At 41.8% G+C, this 20126-nt stretch overlaps 1 protein-coding gene across 4 annotated transcripts in view; it reads right to left on the bottom strand.

Moving 5' to 3' along the window:
- Nucleotides 1-2170: 2170 nt before the first annotated feature.
- LOC118230748 (serine/threonine-protein kinase PAK 6-like) overlaps nucleotides 2171-20126 on the bottom strand; it is a 32289-nt gene continuing 14333 nt past the window's right edge. For all 4 annotated transcript variants that reach the window (XM_035424033.1, XM_035424031.1, XM_035424032.1 and 1 more), the window contains exons 2-9: nucleotides 16936-17166; nucleotides 10473-11045; nucleotides 8736-9236; nucleotides 8480-8613; nucleotides 6933-7059; nucleotides 6454-6579; nucleotides 3905-4039; nucleotides 2171-2964 (exon numbers count right to left, since the gene is read on the bottom strand). In XM_035424033.1, coding sequence (XP_035279924.1) covers nucleotides 2797-2964; nucleotides 3905-4039; nucleotides 6454-6579; nucleotides 6933-7059; nucleotides 8480-8613; nucleotides 8736-9236; nucleotides 10473-11045; nucleotides 16936-17142 — 1971 coding nt within the window. In that variant the 5' untranslated portion in view covers nucleotides 17143-17166 and the 3' untranslated portion in view covers nucleotides 2171-2796. The remainder of the gene's footprint in view (nucleotides 2965-3904; nucleotides 4040-6453; nucleotides 6580-6932; nucleotides 7060-8479; nucleotides 8614-8735; nucleotides 9237-10472; nucleotides 11046-16935; nucleotides 17167-20126) is intronic.

Raw genomic sequence — 20126 nt, 5'->3', positions numbered from 1 at the left:
TGTCTGTCAAGTCAATCACTTCTAAATAGATCCTTAATAACTGAATGTGCTGTGTGGTCAATCTGCTTAATCGGTCCTTCTTGGCTGCTTGACATTGAATTTTGTAGCATCCTATCACATCATAAATCAAAAGATGTTCCTGGACACCAGAAAGGAGCGTAGAGTTGTAAAACTGCTACACCATAACTGTTTATTTACACCATAAAACAAAACTATGTCAGGTACTGGAAAGTGCTCAGATTGTTGATTTAAACCAAAACTGCTTATTTATATCATAAAGCAAACATATTTCAGGTACTGGTAAGCGCTCAGATTGTTTATTTAAACTGAAACAGTTTATTTTTACTGTAAAATATAGCATGAATTGGTAAGTGCTCAGATTTTTTTTTATTTAAACCAAAACTATATGTAACCCGGCAGTACCGTTAGCTTGACAGTTAGCCAGTTTAGCTAGCTAAGACTTATTGATAGCTAAATTAATCACTGAGAGCTAAATGAATCTAACTCTAAGCCTCATCTAAGTAATCAGTCCTTCATCAACGTTGTTAAATACAATTATGTAGCTAGCTAAACACGAACATTTGAAAACTGTCGTTTCACAGCAGAATTTGGAAAACTTACCTCAAGGATTTAATTCATGGACACTCTCACGTTAGGTCAATGTAGATATACACAGAAATCTGGTGGTTGATGTGAATGTTTGAGAGCACTGGCAGACAAGCCTATTACCAAGATAGTGTAAGGCTGCCATTAAGGTGATGGAAAAATTGTGAAAACGTTGCCAAACAACTCCACTTTCACCTTGACATGTAGTGAAAAATGCTTTAAAATATGCTGAAGAAATCCTTTTTCTCCTCTAGAGGGCACCACAGCCTTATAGGTTATAAGGCAAGGCATAATTTGCTGCACGGGTAGCTATTTTTAAAAGGGCATTAAGACCAAAATGCAGGGCATCCATGGCAATGGCTTTATGTCCAACGTGTAATTCTTGCCTTGAGGAGACACATTTCAAGAGATCAAAGGAATCACTCTCCTGGGGTAGCTCTCTGTCCAGATCCATATCACTAGCCCTGTCTTACCTCAGGGAAGCAACACAAGGCAGACTGGTAGAGCTGATCCAAAAAATGAAAGAACATTTGTAAGCTATCTTTAAACAGAGAGTAGGAAACTCATTTTAAAATTTAAGGACATATATGCACATTCACAGCCTCTGTGTCACACAGCAATCTTAATTCTAAATGAGAGAAAGGGTCACAGTGGCTCACCACAAAAAAAGAGAAAAACTGTGCAGGTACCTCAAATCAATTGAAGTCAAAATGAGAAAACAAGCAATTTCAATCCAGAAGCACATGAACACATTCACACTGATTCGGAAAGTGGCAATACAATCCCACTATCCTTAAACCACAAAGGAACGGGAGTCATCTTCACCATCATATTTTCCTTTTCTGAATCCCCTTAATGGCATGCAAATTTATACGTCTGTGTCTGACTGCAAAGCAGGTGGTCACAGCAACAGAAATTAAATGTAGGTCAAACATTGATTTGTAAAGTTTTTTGTTTCAAGGATCCAATGGGGGTGGGGGGGTGGGGGCACCCGACCCAGAATGGCCCACAGACAAATCCGCAGCACAGATGACAATTGGTGGGTCATTGTCCTGAGGTCAGAAGACACGCCCTGGGGACTCTCTCCTCTGAGAAGCTCATTGCAGTGAGACGTGATTTCCAAAGCATTTTTCGATCTCCACTTCTAGCTCAATTCATTGCCTAAGCATTGTGATAACCCACTGCATTTTGTGCACTTTATGTGCAGTTGAGTAAACCTGCCCTGGCAAATCCACAATATAAAGATTTTATTTTCTTTGTGTGATAAACAAGAGCGGAACTGCCACTGTAACATAATGACAAAACAAGCCTTGTAATTACAGAAGTGTAGTTGGACGTTAACGTGTATTGTGGTTGACTAATTAGTGCATTGCTATCATGCTTATGTCTGTTGTTCGCAATATAAAAACCCAAAGATGCTTGATTAGTATTTGCAAAGCCTGAACTGTGTTGTGCTTGCCTGCACTTGTTTTGACTAGACATAAGAGGGTTCAGTGATGAGACCGGCTGAAAAAATCAGATAAAGATGTTAAAATTGCTCATAAAGGGGAGCTCTAGACACTTAGAGAGGTACAGCAAGTTATTCTTGCTGTAGGACGAGATTTAATGGTTCTACAGAGACACATTTTCACACGTCTTAAAAAATGTTCTTTACAACCTTCAGACAAGCCTTCATACAAATCCTAAAATCGTGTACAGTGCATATAAAAAAAACGAATGTAATCCCGCGACATAAAGAAAAGCTGACATTCACAACATCTGAATGCCAAACTGTTCGGATTGCACAGTCAGCAGTGTCCATTTCAAAGGCCTCCCAGCAAACGGGTGCCATCCTGCTCAAAATGTCTTTTAGTAACACCTATTCATTTTATTGTTTTGTTTCATTCTGGCACCAGCTAGAATTTTTCTCAAGTCAGAAGATTCCAGAAGTCAATACTGCACATTTTTAAATGACACTTTTTTAATGAAAGTCCATGAGATTGAGATAAATTCCTGGCTCCTCCCACTTTCAGGACCTGCTCTGACAGGTTCTCCTTATGCTGCCAAAGAGGAATATGAACGACTGCATGTCATTCACCAGCGGATTTATCTCGAAGTAGCTTTTTGCCACCCTTCCAATTCTGAATTAGGGGGCATGTGTTGAGGTTCGGGGGTGGGAGGCGGGTAGAGCATAGGCGAGGCCGCCCTGGGTCAGCATCTGGATATGCGCTTGCGGTGCATCTCCACCAGGGGCACTAGGCACCGGGGCGAGCCTGCCTGCAGGAGGAAGGGGTGCTCTAGCAGCTCGGAGGCGCTCGCTCTTTCCTGGGGGTCCCGGGTCAGCATGCGTCCCAGGAAGTCCATCAGCATCGGGGAGACCTTGGGCACGAAAACGAGCATCGGACAAAGAGAGGTCACAGTCTGACTATTCGCTGTTTAAAAGAACATTCTATCTGGTGCTATGTGAAGGCATAACTAGGAATAATGCTTGGCTGGTCATGGTGAACAATTGTCAAGTGTTTCTCCAACAGTTAATATAAATGTTTAGGAATGTGCAGGATCTAAGAGGGAGATTTACTTGAAGATTGTTCAGTACAAGCAACTAATGTTTTATTTTGTGAAATTATGAAATATATTTGTATCATTTGTTATTAATTATGTCCAACTTTTAAATAAGCCAACTTCCCAAGTTTAGAAAACGTGTACTGTTTTCCAGTACAGTACTCAATACAATATTTCAAATTGCTTTGGCTGTTGGCCTTATTTTGCATTGTACAACAGGGATGGATATGTGGGATTATGCTATATTGTTTCCGCACACTATAAACTGCAACAAAAACTTCCAAAACACTCTGAAAGTTCAAGATTTAAGATCCTACAGTGCCAACACAGTGTGTGCATATATGTACCTGCATGTAAATATGTATAGTGCCGTGAAAAAGTATTTTCTCCCTTCCTGATTTCCCCTATTGTTGCAAATCTGTCACACTAAATGATCTTTAGATAAAATGTAATATTAGACAAAGGGAAACACAAAACACATTTTTAAACTATTATTTCATTTGTTTACTGAAAAAAGTTATCGAACACCAATATCACCCATGTGAAAAAGTAATTAATCCCTTAGTTACTCCATCAAACAATTAACCACATTACTCAGGTTTCCTTTGTCCACTACTACATTTTGTCTAAAGATCTGAAACCATTCAGGGTGACACAGATATGATGAAATAATGGAGGAAATCAGGAAGGGGGCAAACACAGTGATGTGTGTGTGTGTGTGTGTGTGTGTATGTGCACCCGTGTGTGTGTGTCTCACCTTGTGCACATTCCGGACAGTGGGCGAAGGCTCGTCCCTCAGCTTCTTCATGGCCACCAGCGGCGTCTCGTCGAAGTACGGAGGTTCTCCATCCACCATCTCCACCACCATGATGCCCAGGGACCACACATCCGCCTTCCAAACGACAGAGTGCACACAACGTCACACTGCTCGCCAAGAGCTACACCCACACTACAATACTTCAGATTGCACCACGTGCACAAACGTTTGAAAATCTAACTAATAAACACCACCTCCTAAAAACAATTCATTTTTGTCCCTTGTAGGGGACATGAGTCTCAAGACCCATAGTATGCTGTCATAGTGAAACCTACACTACAAGGAACATTAAAAGAAATAAATATATCAAAAGCAATTTTTGAAAAATAAATATAGAAAAAAATGCAATCTTTTCACTGCAACATGTTTTTGTCATTAAAGATGACAAAAAATGAAAATACATCTGCTGGGTCTCAGGGGGACATGTGAAGTATTTAGAATTATACACAAACAAAAAACAAATGCCCTGGATCTTTTCTGAGACATCTGCAGTGCGTGTTTGACCTGAAGGTTATAAACAGCTGCGGCAAGTATGCTACATTAATACTGACAATAGCCCTGCAGACTGCACAGTTCCAGTAAGCATTATCCATTAGTAGCCAAAACATTTGTGTAAACATATTTTGAAAGGATCTATGTTGTCTGCGTGCAGTCAGTGTTGGTTACAGGAAAGGCACTGAGATAATAATGGCAACAGATTGGTTTTAATTTTAAAACTATTGTCCTCCTATGTAGGTTCATATTTTCAAGAGAAGTGTACATAAGCAATTGTTTCATATGATGTAACTATCTGTAACTACGTAAAAATCAATCATCTGGTAATGAGCGACCATTACAAGCCATCCAGTGAAAATCACGTTCAAGGACAACTGCAGGGCGGCACATTCTCTGATAATGCACCATTCTCAGTGCTGACTGTGACTAGCAGCTCGGCACAGCGACACATTACTGGACATAGCAATGTCCTACTGAGGAATATTCACAGTCTGATCACATACTAACAATACCCCCCTGGCCAATCAGGTGGCTGCATTCTACCCACATGGGCTGTAAATTTACGAAGGAGGCTGCAGCGACGAGTCCTGCTTATAAACGCACCCAGATGTTTCAGAGCGGGAGACAAATCACAATACAAATGTGCTCCAAAGACACAGGCTGAGGAGGATGTCTGTCATATAAAGCTATGATCAGTCTCCCCTCTCTGCAAGCTTGCCAGTCCATGGTGGAAAGCACCATGCCTATATTTCAGTAAAACCTAAGGTATGGCAAAGTGCCATCACATAAACCGTAGATGCTAAGAGATGTGTGAAAATTGATTTTGACTCTGGACTGTGCTATGAAAAGCATGTTTACTTCAACGACAGTGATCATGACCAAACAGTATCAAAGTAATCCTGCTACAGAGGTCACACTAAAACAGGATTGTGCTATAGCTCTAAGCCTTGGTACAGAACTGTGTTCTGAAGCTAGATAGCTCAGCTAACATGGGGAGATGTTCATTTTTCCATGGTTAGCTGTTCATTTGTGAACTAGCCACAATCCAGCTGCATACTGTGTATATTATGAGGAATAGTGAACAGAGAAAATATCAATAACAGAGTTAGAACAAGTGAAATTTTTTTTGTCTGATTTGTGTTATTAAAGTAATGGAATATTTAAAATTGACCATGAACCTTATGACTATACCAAAGTTACACATCTGTGCAAAATATACTATACAAATATTACTGTATACAGTATATTCTTTCTCAGACAGAGAGGTCTCTAGGATTTTGGTGGCCCAAAACAAAAAAAAATGAACTGGGGGGAACCGGTCGCAAACTGTATATAATATCAAAAAATAAAAAATAACAATAGCATTGAAAAAGCTATTAGCATCCAGTTAATACTACACAATTACAATGTCTTTCAAAAAAAAAAAAAATACATTTAACACCTGAATTGTGTAGCCTATGTTTGTAATGTGGCCCTAAATGACCGCATAGCATTTATACCAGCAGCCGGCTCTGTACCCCAGGTAACTTTACAGGGAATAACAAAAAATAGGGGAAACTGGAACACTCAAAGCTAAGACACACTCCTTATTTCAGGTTAGTCCCTGTGAAGCTATACGGATAAGATTCCTTCTGTACAGTATGCATCTTGGACTGTCCTAGCTATTAAACACCTATTTAGACCTCTTTCATTAGCTGGAGTGAAGCGCATCTGACATTACATTTTTATGATACAACTATATTTACTTAAGGCTTGAAGTTTGTCTTAGGAATCTTATGGAAAGTGTTTTTTTAAAAGTCTGGAATCCACCTTGGGAATTCCCTGACCTTTGACCCCACTTGAAGAGTAGATTACAGATAACACCATAACCCCCACACTTCAAACTTCCTATGATAAAGACAGGTTCAAAGTAGCTTACATTTAGCACAAGGTGCTACGTTGATGCTTAAATAAGCACAGGCTTAGCTAAAACAGACAGGGAGATTTCATCTTACCTCAGGGCCATAAGGTATTTTGGAGATGACTTCTGGGGCCATCCAGTACGGGGTCCCCACCATGGACTTCCTCTTGGGGATGTCTGTGCTGATTTGGGCACAGAACCCAAAGTCTGAGAGTTTGATCTACACGGAGGCAGAGGAGAGGCAGGATTACTACTGCAGTCGATGTGTTTCTGTGTCTGATACTGCATCTTAAAGCAAAGCAAAGCCCAGGTTCAATCCCTGTCACTGCAGACGCATAAACAAAACTTAATGCATACACACACATTTAGTTCACATGGAACAGTATTCAGTACACACACATGTGCATGCAACAGGAACATATGCCCACTTACATTCACACAAGCACAGATGTGCACTGGCACACACACAATACATACGCACATATGCATAACGCAAACACGCTCGCATATTTATATAGAGTACACCAACGCATGCTGAGAGCACAGGTGCATGTTGGGAGATGGAAGACTCACCTCTCCGTTCAGGGAGAGCAGTATGGAGTCACTCTTGATGTCCCTGTGGATGACACCTTGGGAGTGGAGGAAGGCCAGAGCTTGCAGCACGGCCTCACACACCGTTGCAATCTGCTCCTCGTTCAGCCTGGTGAATGACAACCCAAACAGTGTCACTCTGAACTCATACATACTAGCCTGGGAGCCATCAACTACCAAAGAGGAAGAAATAATTCCACCTTAAAACAACCCACAGCTAGAAAACACCAATTACTTAAGGAAACATTATATCAAACACATTTGCATTTATAAGTCGGCATTCCATCTTAAAACAACTCATTATCATTGTAACACACAACTAAACATGCACTTGTATTTACAAGTTGGTATTCCACCTTAAAAAACCTTAATATAACATAAAATACTGAGTGGTTTAATATATTAAACACCTCTGCACTTAAAAGAAACATAGGTTACAGTCCTAATTAAATTAAATCATTACCAGTATGCACTATAATTTTAAACAATACAAAACACGCTTATATTTACATGAAAGCCAGGTAATGTTACACATTATTAGAAGTTATTTGTTTGTAACTATTCTGCAATACTGTTTAAAATTATTTGGCCTACCAGTTCTCCGAAATAGCTCTTCATTAATGAAGCAACATTACACCTCACAATGCCACATTGCTTCAAAGAAAATATTCCATATTCATAAAACATTCTGTTCCCCATGGCTATTTTCCATATCAATTCTTTAAATAAATGATTTAAGCCAGGCAAACATTCGTCCAGTTTATGATCACATCTGCCGCAATGCCTGTGCCCCTGTACCTTACAGCAATGCATCAACCACCATTTTGGATATCAAAATGCCCATATAACATATATAGCATAATGTATATATACCAATATGAAACATTTTAACTCAGATAAATTGCATATTTAGCAAAAATATAATGGCTGGCACCAATGAGTCTGTTGAAGTTTCCCATCTGGTTTGCACCATTTTCAGATTAAGCAAATTAAACTGAAATTTAAAAAATATATTTAATGGGAGTTTTTCAACATTCTCCTCTCTCACGGGAAATTCTTTGATATTCTTGTATTTGTTGCATTATACATTCCATTGCAGAGCAAAATCCTCAAATAATGTGGTAATGAAATATCAATTTTAAACCATAAACAGCATCATACTTTTTATTTTCTATAAAAGCTCAAAAGTTCCTAAATGCTCCACGGAGAGTAAAAATGTTTCACAGTGGATATTCCCCATAGTGAGGGACCAATGAATATTGCCACAGTCTCACTTGCGCAGCCAGGTTCAATCCTTGGATAATCCACATACTTCCCTCTAGTGGTTTTATAGAGTTACTGCAACAAGGCAGGTCAGGGCATGCACGACCTTGTGACAATGGCATTCAGAAGTAACCACACATTCTTTGTGTGTTTTGTTAGCATCGGATTTATGACCAAGTTCCACCTGTAATACTTCTTTTCCCATACTTACTGCAGTTAAAGTTATGAGGTGCTGTTTTCCCCTTGAGCTGTCCCACTGCCCTTACCTGGTTTCGGATACTACGTCGGTGAGAGCGCCGCCCTGGAGGTACTCCATGATCACCCACAGCTCTTCGTCCACCAGGGCACTTTTATACATCTCCACCACGTTCTTGTGCCGATAGTCCCTCATTATCACCACCTGCGTTAATACAGAACACAGGACGTTGGGTCAGCAGAAAGCACGGGGAATGAATGGTTCCTTCCGATGATGAAAAGGGGAATGGCAGAGTAGCTCGTTAGCCGGTTAAGAAGAGCCCCTGCCTCGTTAAAGAGCAGCTCCCGGCGCTGCTGCCCGCACAGGTCCATCATCTTCACGGCCACCAGTCGGCCGCCGTGTTTCTCCCGGGCGATGCAGACCACGCCCGTCGAGCCCTCGCCGATCTTGACGAAGCTCTCGAGGTAGCAGCGGGGGTCCCCCTTGTCCACCACCAGCTCCAGGGCGGCCCTGAACTGCTCGTGGGTGACCTCGGGGGGGTCGGGGGCGGGGTCCGCGGAGGAGCGCTGGGGGCGCAGGAGGGAGGGAGAGCAGGTGGCGCGGGGGCCGCCGGGGGAGGGGGAGCCGGCGGGGGCGGGGCGGGGCTGGGCCATGCCGTCCTGCCTGGGGAGGGCGGGCCTGGTACCCCCCCGCCTCGCGTACATGTGCGGGGACAGTCCTGCGGTATAGCTGGCCGGGACCCGCACAGCTTGGTACGTCCTGAGGCTTCTCTGGAGGGGGGCCCCGATGCCATTGTGAAAGGAGTGATGCCTCTGGAAGGAGGAGGCCTGTGTGATCAAACAGGAGACACAAGACCTGAAGCCCTCTTCACAACTCCGTCCCTGTATTTCTCTGATTCTGAAATGTATTCCTTTGTTTAATATCCAAATTATAAAATGCATTCCCTTCATTCAAAACTCTTATTCTGAAATACATAACCTTTATTTAATACTTACATTCTGAATACATTCCCTTTATTTAATACTTACTTTCTGAAAAACACTCCCTTTATTTACTACTCACATGCTGAAATACAGTACACTCCCTTCATTTAATACTTACATTCTGAAATACACTCACTTTATTTAATATTCCTATTCTGAAATACATTATCTTCCTTTAAAACGCTGATTCTGAAATGCATTACCTTTATTTAATACTCACATTCTGAAATACACTCCCTTTATTTAATATTCACATTCTGAAATGCATTACCGGTATTTAATATGCATACATGTTATGAAAGGCACTCCCTCCATTTAAGACTCTGATTCTGACCATTAGTTGTGATTCCACAATTCATCTGAAGATGTCATTCAAAATGACCAGCTCAAATGAAGTCCTTTTTTTTTGTTTAAAATTAAACCTAGAAACCTAGTCATCTCTCAGTTCACCTATAACCCCATATCTATTCCAGCATCTGCTCAGAGGTCATCGCCCATGGGAAGCCATTTGTATTCATCGACATGGCCCCCATATTGATGTCTCCTTGGCAACTGCCAAAGCATACCATCTCGATATTTATGCGCGCTTCTGAGTGGGGTACCCGCATATCATATTTTATTACTCGGCAATACACTCAGTGTTTAAGGCATGATCTATCAGCTTTTTAAAAGCGCTGTAAGTCATGAATGACAGGCTGCTCAGTGTTCACACCACAGCGAGGCTGTCTTTAAACCAGCCGAACCGAGAAACTGCATGATGTGTGTTCACCGACTACACGATGTGTGTTCACATTAATGCGCTTTTGCATTGCCCACCGTTTTAACCCCTGTCAGATTCCGAAAAACAATTTACTGTGCTCTGTACTTACTGTATGAATGCGTGACTGCAGTTCCCTGCACTAGCCTTGTTATGCTAGCTAGATGAATGCTCTTGCTGCAAATATTACAGATGCAAGACTCTACAGCCTATGAATATTGATACGCTTGGAAGGGCTCAATAGCCTACTCTTGTAGATACCAGATATCTAAATGAATAAATATTGCGCATTTCTCCCTGGGTGAGTGTGGAGAGAGGGTCACCTGCGGATTGTAAGAGTTGGGTCTGCTGAAGCTCCTATAAAGGCGGGCCAGGGCTGGGTTACTGAATTGAGGTTCCGGCGTGTGGGTCCTGACGTCCGCCTGAGGCTGCTGGGAAAATGTCTCCGGGGGGCCGAAGCCAGAGACGGAGACCGACTGGGGTGCCACGCCCAGATTCTGTTCAGGCTTGTCCGCGGGGACCGCCTCCCCTTTATGGACGCGTGTCCCTGGGCAGGGAAGCTCCACAGCAGCTGCAAGGGGCGTGGTCCCATTGGAGCAGGTGGAGGGGCTTGCCTTGTGGGTAGAGTTGGGCTGGGGCCAGGGGGCGTGGCTCCAGTTCTCACTGCCCTCATTGTGTGTTCTGGCCCCGCCTCTGCTGTCGTCGACGGTGACTTCCAACTTGCGGTCCCCATCGCCCTGCGCTTTCTCGACCCGGCCCAAGGGGGGCGCCTTCTCCCTTTCTGAGGGACTGGTCTTCCGCAGTGCGTTCGAGCTGGTGACCGAGAGGTGGCTCAGCTGCGACAACGCTGCAGCAATGTATTCCCCGTGTCCGACAATGCTCCCACGGACAACAGTCTGAAAGAGAAAGACCTGGAGTCAGACAATCCCAAAACAGCAGTTACCTTCAATAACATAACATCATCAGCTGCAGCAAAACTAGATTTACGGTCCTGAATTTGGTATAGAGGTCACAATGTCTGACCTTAATCTTCACTTAGGCAAGACTTCATGTCAAGTTTATTCTGGGCACATCTCAATTCAGAACCTTCAGTTAACCTACAGCAGAATGGTTTAAACACTTGTCAGAGTTTGAATATATAAGCAAGCAAGGGCAAATTTAATTTGGCCACACTAGGGAATGTAAAACAATTTACAACAATGCTTATGCTGGTATATTACGAAGCAAGAGTGAAAAGAAGCAACAGCCAGCAACCTCGGAGAAAAGTCCTGGATTGCTGAAGGACGTTCCAGCAATGGAACAGGCCTAAAAATGAAACAAGTGGGCATTCCAGTTTGGAAGAAAGTAAAAGCAAGTGACACGTTGTTTAAAAAGAAAAAAACCTTGAAATTCCACATTCTAAGGTTTCACAATTTCCTTAATGACTATTTAACCCAGAAAGTCCCCAAAGACATGACTGAGCACACACGTCAGGAGCACGTCGCGACCGTTTTTCCAAGGGCACATTTCTCTGACTGAGCCCGACAGCCACTTCAAGCAGCAAATTAAATGCTAGGCATGAAGGAGCAACATCGCACAAAAACGCTGACTCGAAGGAAAACCTGCCAAAACCGATGGGTGACCCCACCGCGATAAAGTCCGGGGTTCCTTTACCGGTGACCCGACAGGTCATGATATAGTGCGCGTTCCAGACTCCACAAGAACAATTTTAACTCCTTAAAGGATAACTCAAAGTCAACCGTTGTCGCCGCCTTGCTTCCATACGTACTATATTTTCTTATCGCAGGTCACTTCAAAGCTTGTCTTTTGACGTACAAAAGGAAAGGTAAACCAACATTTATATTAACAGTTGTTTGTATGAGCAACTTTGGGAATGAGTAGATCGTAGAATCTCTGATATTCATTGCTGAAACTTCATGGATGTTTAAAAATGATCATTTAAAAATGATCACTTGTTCACACTTTGATCATTAAGGTCATTACAGTTCCCATGTCTATTTGCCATCCAATTAGAAGGACTTTGTAATGACTAGCTAAGGTTCAAAAAGTATAAAAATGTTTTATTCTGGAACATGGTAAGTTCAGGGGTCATCACCGTGTTGGCTTGTGGCGGACTTTTTGGTCAAAATGCAATTTTTACCACGGACATACAAAACGTGAAGTGGTCAAGTTTTAATTAATTAATTAATTTATTAGTCTCAGAAAACATTAGACTGTCAATATTTTGACAAGAAAATGATTGCAATGTATATTATCATGGGGAAAAAAATGAACTTTTTTTCCCAATCAATTTTTTTTTTGCCACAGACACAGACAAGTCTTGCCACGGACACGTTTGTCCGTGTACGGACACGTTGATGACCCCTGGGTAAGTTGGATAGACCAAATATCTACACAGTTGACTGCCTAGACAAGGCTTATTAGTAAATGTTGTAAATGGACAGTCAAATGAAATTCATTTAGTGATGAAAAAAATACAAAAGTGTTCCAGCAATGATGAGTTGTGGTGGTCTCCAAATGATGAAGTCCAACGATTGTCTTCACCCTATATTTTGGTATTTCCTTCCTGTAGAGAGGGATGTACTTCAAGATGACAGTCCCCCCCGCCCCCCCATCACAGAGCATGAGTAGTCACCCAATTGTTTGAGTAGAATGAGGCTGTCAAGTTTTTATGGGATAATCTGGAACATTTTTCCTCTTCCATCAACGAAGCATGAGCTGACTAACTTCCTTATGGATGAGAGGTGTCCTGTTCCTCCAGCATGGTGCTTGCAGTCTGCACTGGCTATATACTGTATGGTGGCCAGTACAGGCTGTACTAAATGGCAGCATCCCTATTAACATTTTTTTTACCCTACCAGTACTTTCCCTAGCTTTAATATTTCAGAACATTTCATAGGCCTTTATTCGTAGGTATAACAATACAAACTCCTGATGTCTTTAGCCGCGTTTCCACCAAAAGTACCTTACATTCAGTCCCTTTTCAAGGAACTAAAAGGTTCCTTCAGCCCATGGTTGTCTGCGTTTCCACCGCGGTCTAAAGTCCCGCGAAGATTAGGCAAATTAGCCCACTGACATATGAAAAAGCGACGTTGTCGTCGGTCCATCTGTCCTATGATTTCTTCTGTAACCCCATACTACCACCGAAGTAGCCTACATTATTTTCTAATAACCGGGACAGCCCGGAGAGGTTTATTCCACTTATATACAACGGGTTACCAACAATGATTATATATGGTTACTTTTGTATTTATTGATTTTTATCGATTTAATCACCTGGAATTGAAATATTCTTCTGCAGCCGTTTGGGCATATTTTACCGTTGTCAAGCAAAACTGTCGTTGGTAGTTGAACTTGGACCGGCCAATAGGCCAATAGTCAGATTGTAACTGTTTTATATATCCTCTCAAACACATTCATTATGTTTTTATGCGAACATTCGCATTCATGTCTTGACATCCGAAGCGACAGAATGCATTCACATTTCCAATATAACTGGCAACAACAGCAGAAAACATGCACACGTTGTAAACAATTTGCTGTCTGATTACTTTCTCATCGTCAATTCCATATAGGCTAATCGCTAAATGACAAGAATAGAACGAAAACTCGGACTTGCGTGAAAATTTAAATTAGTAGTGGTACAGCCACCGTTTAGTTTCCTTCAAAGTTACTGCTAGCCGAGCAGCGAAATGTGCCCTCCAGATGCGAACCATGCACCATGAATTAGTCCATAGTCTTCCTGGTCTTTTTGTGGAATTGAAGAATGGCAGAGTAAAATAACGGCAGTCTGAAAAAGCTAAAGGGACGATTACTAGAATTAACCTGTTATTTTACCCTGACAAAAAGTGCGGAAGGTGATTTCCAGTTTGCTTTTACTGTATCACCAATGTGAATTACGCAGAACTACCGCATACCTCACATAACTGTATCAAACGTTTTGAGTCAATTACAACGGGCTAACAAAGAAAATCCGGAAGAAAATATTCAGCAACCGAATTAATCCGTTTGAATGTTTTGGTACGTAATATGCTGTCCCAGCACAAATGCTTAGCATTTTATAAAACGAATACTAAAGCAAGAAAAGAACAGAAGAGCACACGTTATAATTCCAAGACGTTGGCAGGCTATAACCAAAACTAGGCTACTGCGCCGCATAACATACAAGTTTGATTTGAAGTTATTATGAAAAAAAAAATTTTTTATACATGGCGGTTGAAAATAAACACAAAAAAATGCTGCGAGTACTCGACCAATCAGAAATGTTCAGCGCTGCAAGCTCCACCCAAAAGGTTCCTGTACTTTCAGAAAGTACTACCCCCCGAGCAGGAACTTTTTCGGGGGTAAAATAAAGCCCCCGGAACTAATTTAGACCCTAGTTCCTGCGGTGGAAACGCACTGAGTTCCTCAAAAGGTTCCTAGTTCCGGGGTAAAAACGCGCCTTTTGTTTCACTTTTAATTAAGTTAGAACACAATGTACGCAATGCATACTCTGTCATAGACAAAACAAGTAATCTATGCATTGTTTCCCAGTTCCTGTTTTTCTTCATTTGCAATTGTATCATGAAAGATGATCTAATCCTCGTATAGCTCACAGAAGCTTGAACAAACTGCTGCACCCACACTGGTGATGCAGCGAGACTGTTTTTTGTCTGAGTAAATAGAAACTGGAAATGATTGTTTCTGAACAGCACGTCAAAAACAGAGCAGCTATTTTTGCAAGGAAATGTGACTTCAACCACCTGATAATTTCACATACATTAACTGGATAAAACAGTTATTACATTAATACAATATTAAGGGGGTCAGACATGAGTACAGTCAAGAGATAATGTAAATATGACTGGGTATAGTAAAGAAGGACAGTACGCAGAACTCAGATTGGGCCTGGGCCCATCAAGTCTATGTCCATAATAACACTTCCAAAAGAAAAATAACTGCTTCGTAATTAGTCAATGGGAAATGTTTACAGGATTACAATGCTCAAAGACAACAAGCTTATTATTAAATTCCAAAATACCTGTTCTGTAGACTTGTCAGGTGTTCACAGAAGGCAGCACAAGATAGTATCTACAGGTTTTAAGCCACTCAAAAATATTAGCATATCAAATGGCTTTTAAATATAAAGTGGGTTATTATGGCTGCAATTTCATCATTAGTCACATCCACAATGCTCTTTTTGCAATAATCAATGATATTAGATGGCTTTATGTGGCAGATAATGAACCCACAAGGACAAAACATGCAAATGAAAGATTTCTGTAGTTTTAAAGAGTAACTATTGAAAAAGAATATACAGTGGGCAGTGTAACTAAACTATGTTATTGCCGCTCTATATCAATTAATCAATTTATTCAGTTAAGCACTTATGGATTGGTCATGCTTCCTTTAGGGCAAACTTTCTGTTAAGTCTGGAGAGAGTGAAAGCCCTATTAAGGTACACCCATCCATTTGAAACTGGATGACAGCAGAATGGCGACCCCCAGGAAATGTATAGTTGCATAAGCACCAAGCTGTTGGTTAATCACAAGTTCACATTCTGTATGTTCATTTTAAAAGGTTTTATTAACATACAGAACAGACATGGTTTTCATATCACCCGTACATTTGTACCCTGCTTCTGTCAAATGGCAGAAGCTATGCAAGTGTGCGCTTGGTTAGTATTTATATGGGAGAGCTCCTGTGAAAATGTAGGTTTTACTGGAAGGGGTGTCAGTGGGCCAATAGAGGGCAGTCCTCCCACAGTACTTCGCAGGAAACCAGTGGCCCAGTACAGTTAAATACACACAGCACAGTGTGAGATTTTATCTTTTGGCCCTGGAACACAGCGATCCTAAAAGGTCCAATAGTACTCAGTGCAAATAGTAGGGGTTCTGTGGTGACCTGGAAAAAGAATTCCCAAACAGGCTCTCTCAGTCTGAAACCTAACTTCCCATCCAGTTTTAGTGGCTCCACCTCAGCTGATATGTGGTGAGGCTTCTCGTGAAAAACTCTATTGCACAGATGAGTGCTAAACACTGGTAGTAGTTGAGGTGAATTCTCCATTCATGGTAAAGCACTTCCATGAAGAGCACAATATTATGCTATCCATCATCATGACATGACATGGACAAGATCAGAAGCTCAATGGTGCCAAACCCCCTGCAGCTTTGAGGTCAGCGGGAAAGCTTTGTTAATAATTGCAGGTGCAGAGTAATGAATCTTACGTTCCTCAGGGGATTTAAAACCTACAATCAATGCACACAGGTAGACTTCTTCCTCCAGGCCCTCGACATGTGACTTTGAAAAACCGAACGCAAGAAAGCGTAAACATAAACTCAAAGAGAGTGCTTGGGTGGCCGAAATGTCTAACCGTTTTTCTGACCTGCTTTGTGCTTGGCACATCATCCAATTTGCAATGGGATTATGCTAAACTGTTGGCGATAGCGTGGTGTTAGGGAACTGGGTTTGTAACCAAAAGGTTGCAGGTTTGATTCCCAGGTAAGGCACTGCCACTGAGCAAAGTGCTTAACCTGAATTGCTTTGTTAAATATCCGACTGCATAAATGGGTTCACTATGTAAAAATGAGTAAGTTGTGTAAGTCATTCTGGACAAGAGCGTTTGCTAAATGCCAGTAATGTAATTGCATATTTTACTAATCCACACATGCAGCTGCAGATGCAGTTTGATAAGATATCTTAGCTACGAGTTATAAGGTAAACTACTAATAATATTTTATGAAGAACAGCTTTAAGTTCCCTTTAACAGGACCCCAAGATGATGATGTTGAAGGTGGGTGGGCTTACCTTCTTTGGCTTAAGCTCCAAGGGGGTAATAGTGGAGGGGTCCACCACGGGCTTGGGGCGCCGCGGGGTCTCGATGAGGCCGTGCCATTGGGGGGGCAGGCCCACGAAGTTCCCCACCTTGGAATCGAAGGAGGTGTGGACCCGGTGCTCGAAGTCCTTGGGCGCGGAGATCTCCAGCTTCTTCTTCTTCTTCTTCTTGCGAAACATCCTCCGGCCAGAAAGCGACAGGACCTGGAGGGAAGCGAGAGGACGTTCCGTCAGAGAGAGGAAGTCTGGCGGTTCCCCGGCCCTCCCTGAGGGGCGCGGGGCGCGAGACTGCTCGGGCGCTGCGGCGAGGCGTGCGTCCTGACCCGAGCGCGGCTCTCTGTTTACTGAAGGAGGTGCAGCGAGCGTGTTCTTAAGTCGCTGAGACGCATGACAAACCCAACCATCCAGGGCTGCCTCATTCCTTAAGCACGCCACACCGCGAAGCCTCCACCAGTCACCGCTTTCTTTCCTCAGATTGGGGCGGAAGAGGAGAGGAGGGGAGGGGCAAGGAGAACGGAGCAAAGACATACGCTTTCTTAACCTTGGGTCATGGTTTTTACGTCAAGTCATCAAGGGATAATATCTGCTGTCATTTTTATTGTGCGCCAGGATTTTAATGGAGGAGGATTTCAAGCGTATAAAGAGACTGTTAACATAACATCAGACCTCAGGTTGATCTACAGCCTTTTATACCTCTTATACATTATGATTATCCACAGAGGAAGGGGAGGGGAGGGTTTCAATTAACATAAAATTAAGGCTATCCAGTCTATTACAGTGAAATTCATTCACAATAGAGGCTGTCAAACAAGCCCTCAGTTGTTTTGATTTTCTCCTTCTTTAGAAAGATAAAGAATCACAAATGGGTGAATTGCCACTCACGGATGAATCAAATTACCTAATGATAACAACCTCCTGGTCATATCGCTTTCCTCTCTGCGATGACAGGCTTAGACAAGCATGTGTTTTACTTTTGTTATATTCTGAATCTTAACGAACCTGTTTGTGCAATTCTAGTGAATTGTATTAATCTCTTCAATGTAATGTTTAAAGTGTTTCCTGCATGTATGAGGTCAAACTCTGCCATTACATAAATAAACACATAAATAAACTACCAAAGAAATGTGGATACACTGGATGCATATAAGTGCAACATGACATCCAAATAATTTTTCCACTTGCCATTCATGCTGATTCCTACCAGTTTTATAAAGGTGTGCAGAGTTGATACTTCATAAAACAACACAACATAGCAACAGCCACCTCTCAAAGTGCAACGTGGACATTTGTTGCACTTTAGTATTATCTCTTTGAATAAAAGGAAGCATCATTTATTGCCCATACTGAGCAGCACGTTTTTACATCTGTCTCTTTAACCGGAACTGCCCCTGTTCTATAAAATATTGAAATCACTAGTCACATGCAAAATAAAGAAGCCATCCAGGTTAATGTTAGAGGTGACAGTGAAGCCAAGCTCTCAGAGTGTGCGAAGCCAGGAATCTACGCCACCCATCAAGGACGGTTTCATCGCAAGAAGCTAATATGCTTTCGTGGTTAAACTAAAATGCTAATGCAGCTAACATGCAAATAATGTTAAGGGTTTCATGACTTGTTCTCTGCTGACATTACAGCTATCACATGGTGCTGGGGAAACATGAAAGGATACTGTGAGGTTCGATTGCCTCTCAGCGACAGGAGAGGTATGAGGGTTGGACTCCCAGAGGGGGAAAAGGACAAGAAAGACAACGAATATGTAACAAAAAAATTTTTTAAAAACAGACTTGGCCCAGCACCCAGCCAGAGAAGACTGAGGTGTTTTTTGTTTTTTTTTTCTATCAAAATGAAAGAAAATATGAAAACCACCAAAGCATGGGGTGGGGGTTTGGTGTTGGATTACACATGCAAAAATAAAAATAAAAAGTTGATGAGCCACATATTTTGACTACGTTATCTCCTCGGGTGAATACCGTTTCAGCTGTGATGCTGTGGGAGAATGGCTTCAGATCGAGCACCTGCATTCCAGTACACTTGTGAGCGCTATGCTCCTTAAGGTGTTGGCACAGAGGAAACAGAACATATCTCGGGCTAGCTTAAAAATGCATCGCAGCAGCCAAGATGATCAAATCATGCATTGTATCAAACAGTTTAAAAAAATTAAAAAAAACACTCAGGCAGGCAGGAACGCTAGAACAGTTTTTCCCAGTGGTGTCGCTGGAGGCATTGGTGGGGTGTGTGTGTGTTTATGGGGGGTAGGAGGGCCCTACGAAAATGTTTATGGGTTTGGAGTTTCATTGAGATTCAATTTCATTGAGATGGAGTCACATATCTGTGACTCCATCACAAAACAATTTAACAGACCGTACGCCAATTGCCTTCAAACTTTGGCTAATACAGTATTGGCAGAGTTTTACACTACTGTAAGTAGTATAGGAAATTGGCAAAAAAAAAATGTACAATATGCTCTTTGGGGATACTACTGCACAGACATAAAAACACTATGATGTGAAAAGATGTGCCTTCTTTGAATACTGTGGCTTTACCTATTAGGACATAACTAACACTCAACTAACACACACCAAGTCCTAGCATCTGATTGGTACCTTGCATGGCAGCCTTTCACCGTTGGTGTGTGTGAATGGGTGAGTGTGAGGCATCAATTGTAAAGCGCTTTGGATAAAAGCGCTATATAAAAGCGCTATATAAATGCAGTTCATTTACCATCCATTTAGCAGTAGCTGAATTTACCCTCATGTTCCTGCTGAAAAAAGCTGCTAAGACAAGCATGGATTGCTTTTTTTTTAATTCCACTTTCTGGCCAAGAACTAATGAGTTGTCTTCTGTTTTGTTCTGCTAATATTGTTTATTTTAATATCGCTTATTGCTTTGGTTTATTAAATAATTGTATTGCTGATCTGAAACTGTCTTTATTTAACTAGTTAGCAGCACACTTAAGATTAAGACACGTTAAGATTAACACACATTAAGAAATATTATATGACACTTGTATGATTTTCCTCTGGTCTGCCTCCAATCACCATTGCAGCATCCAAAGCTGTTGAGCAGTACATGAGCACACCAGCATCACATGCTGGTGACCAGCATACCAGTGTTCAAAACAACATATGCTGGACTTGCTAGTGTAAGCAGCATGGATTATGCTGATC

This window comes from Anguilla anguilla, chromosome 6 (assembly GCF_013347855.1).
Source record: "Anguilla anguilla isolate fAngAng1 chromosome 6, fAngAng1.pri, whole genome shotgun sequence".
NCBI lineage: Eukaryota > Metazoa > Chordata > Actinopteri > Anguilliformes > Anguillidae > Anguilla > Anguilla anguilla.
Note: the sequence above shows the minus strand (reverse complement) of the source record. Positions and strands in the feature narration are given on the sequence as shown.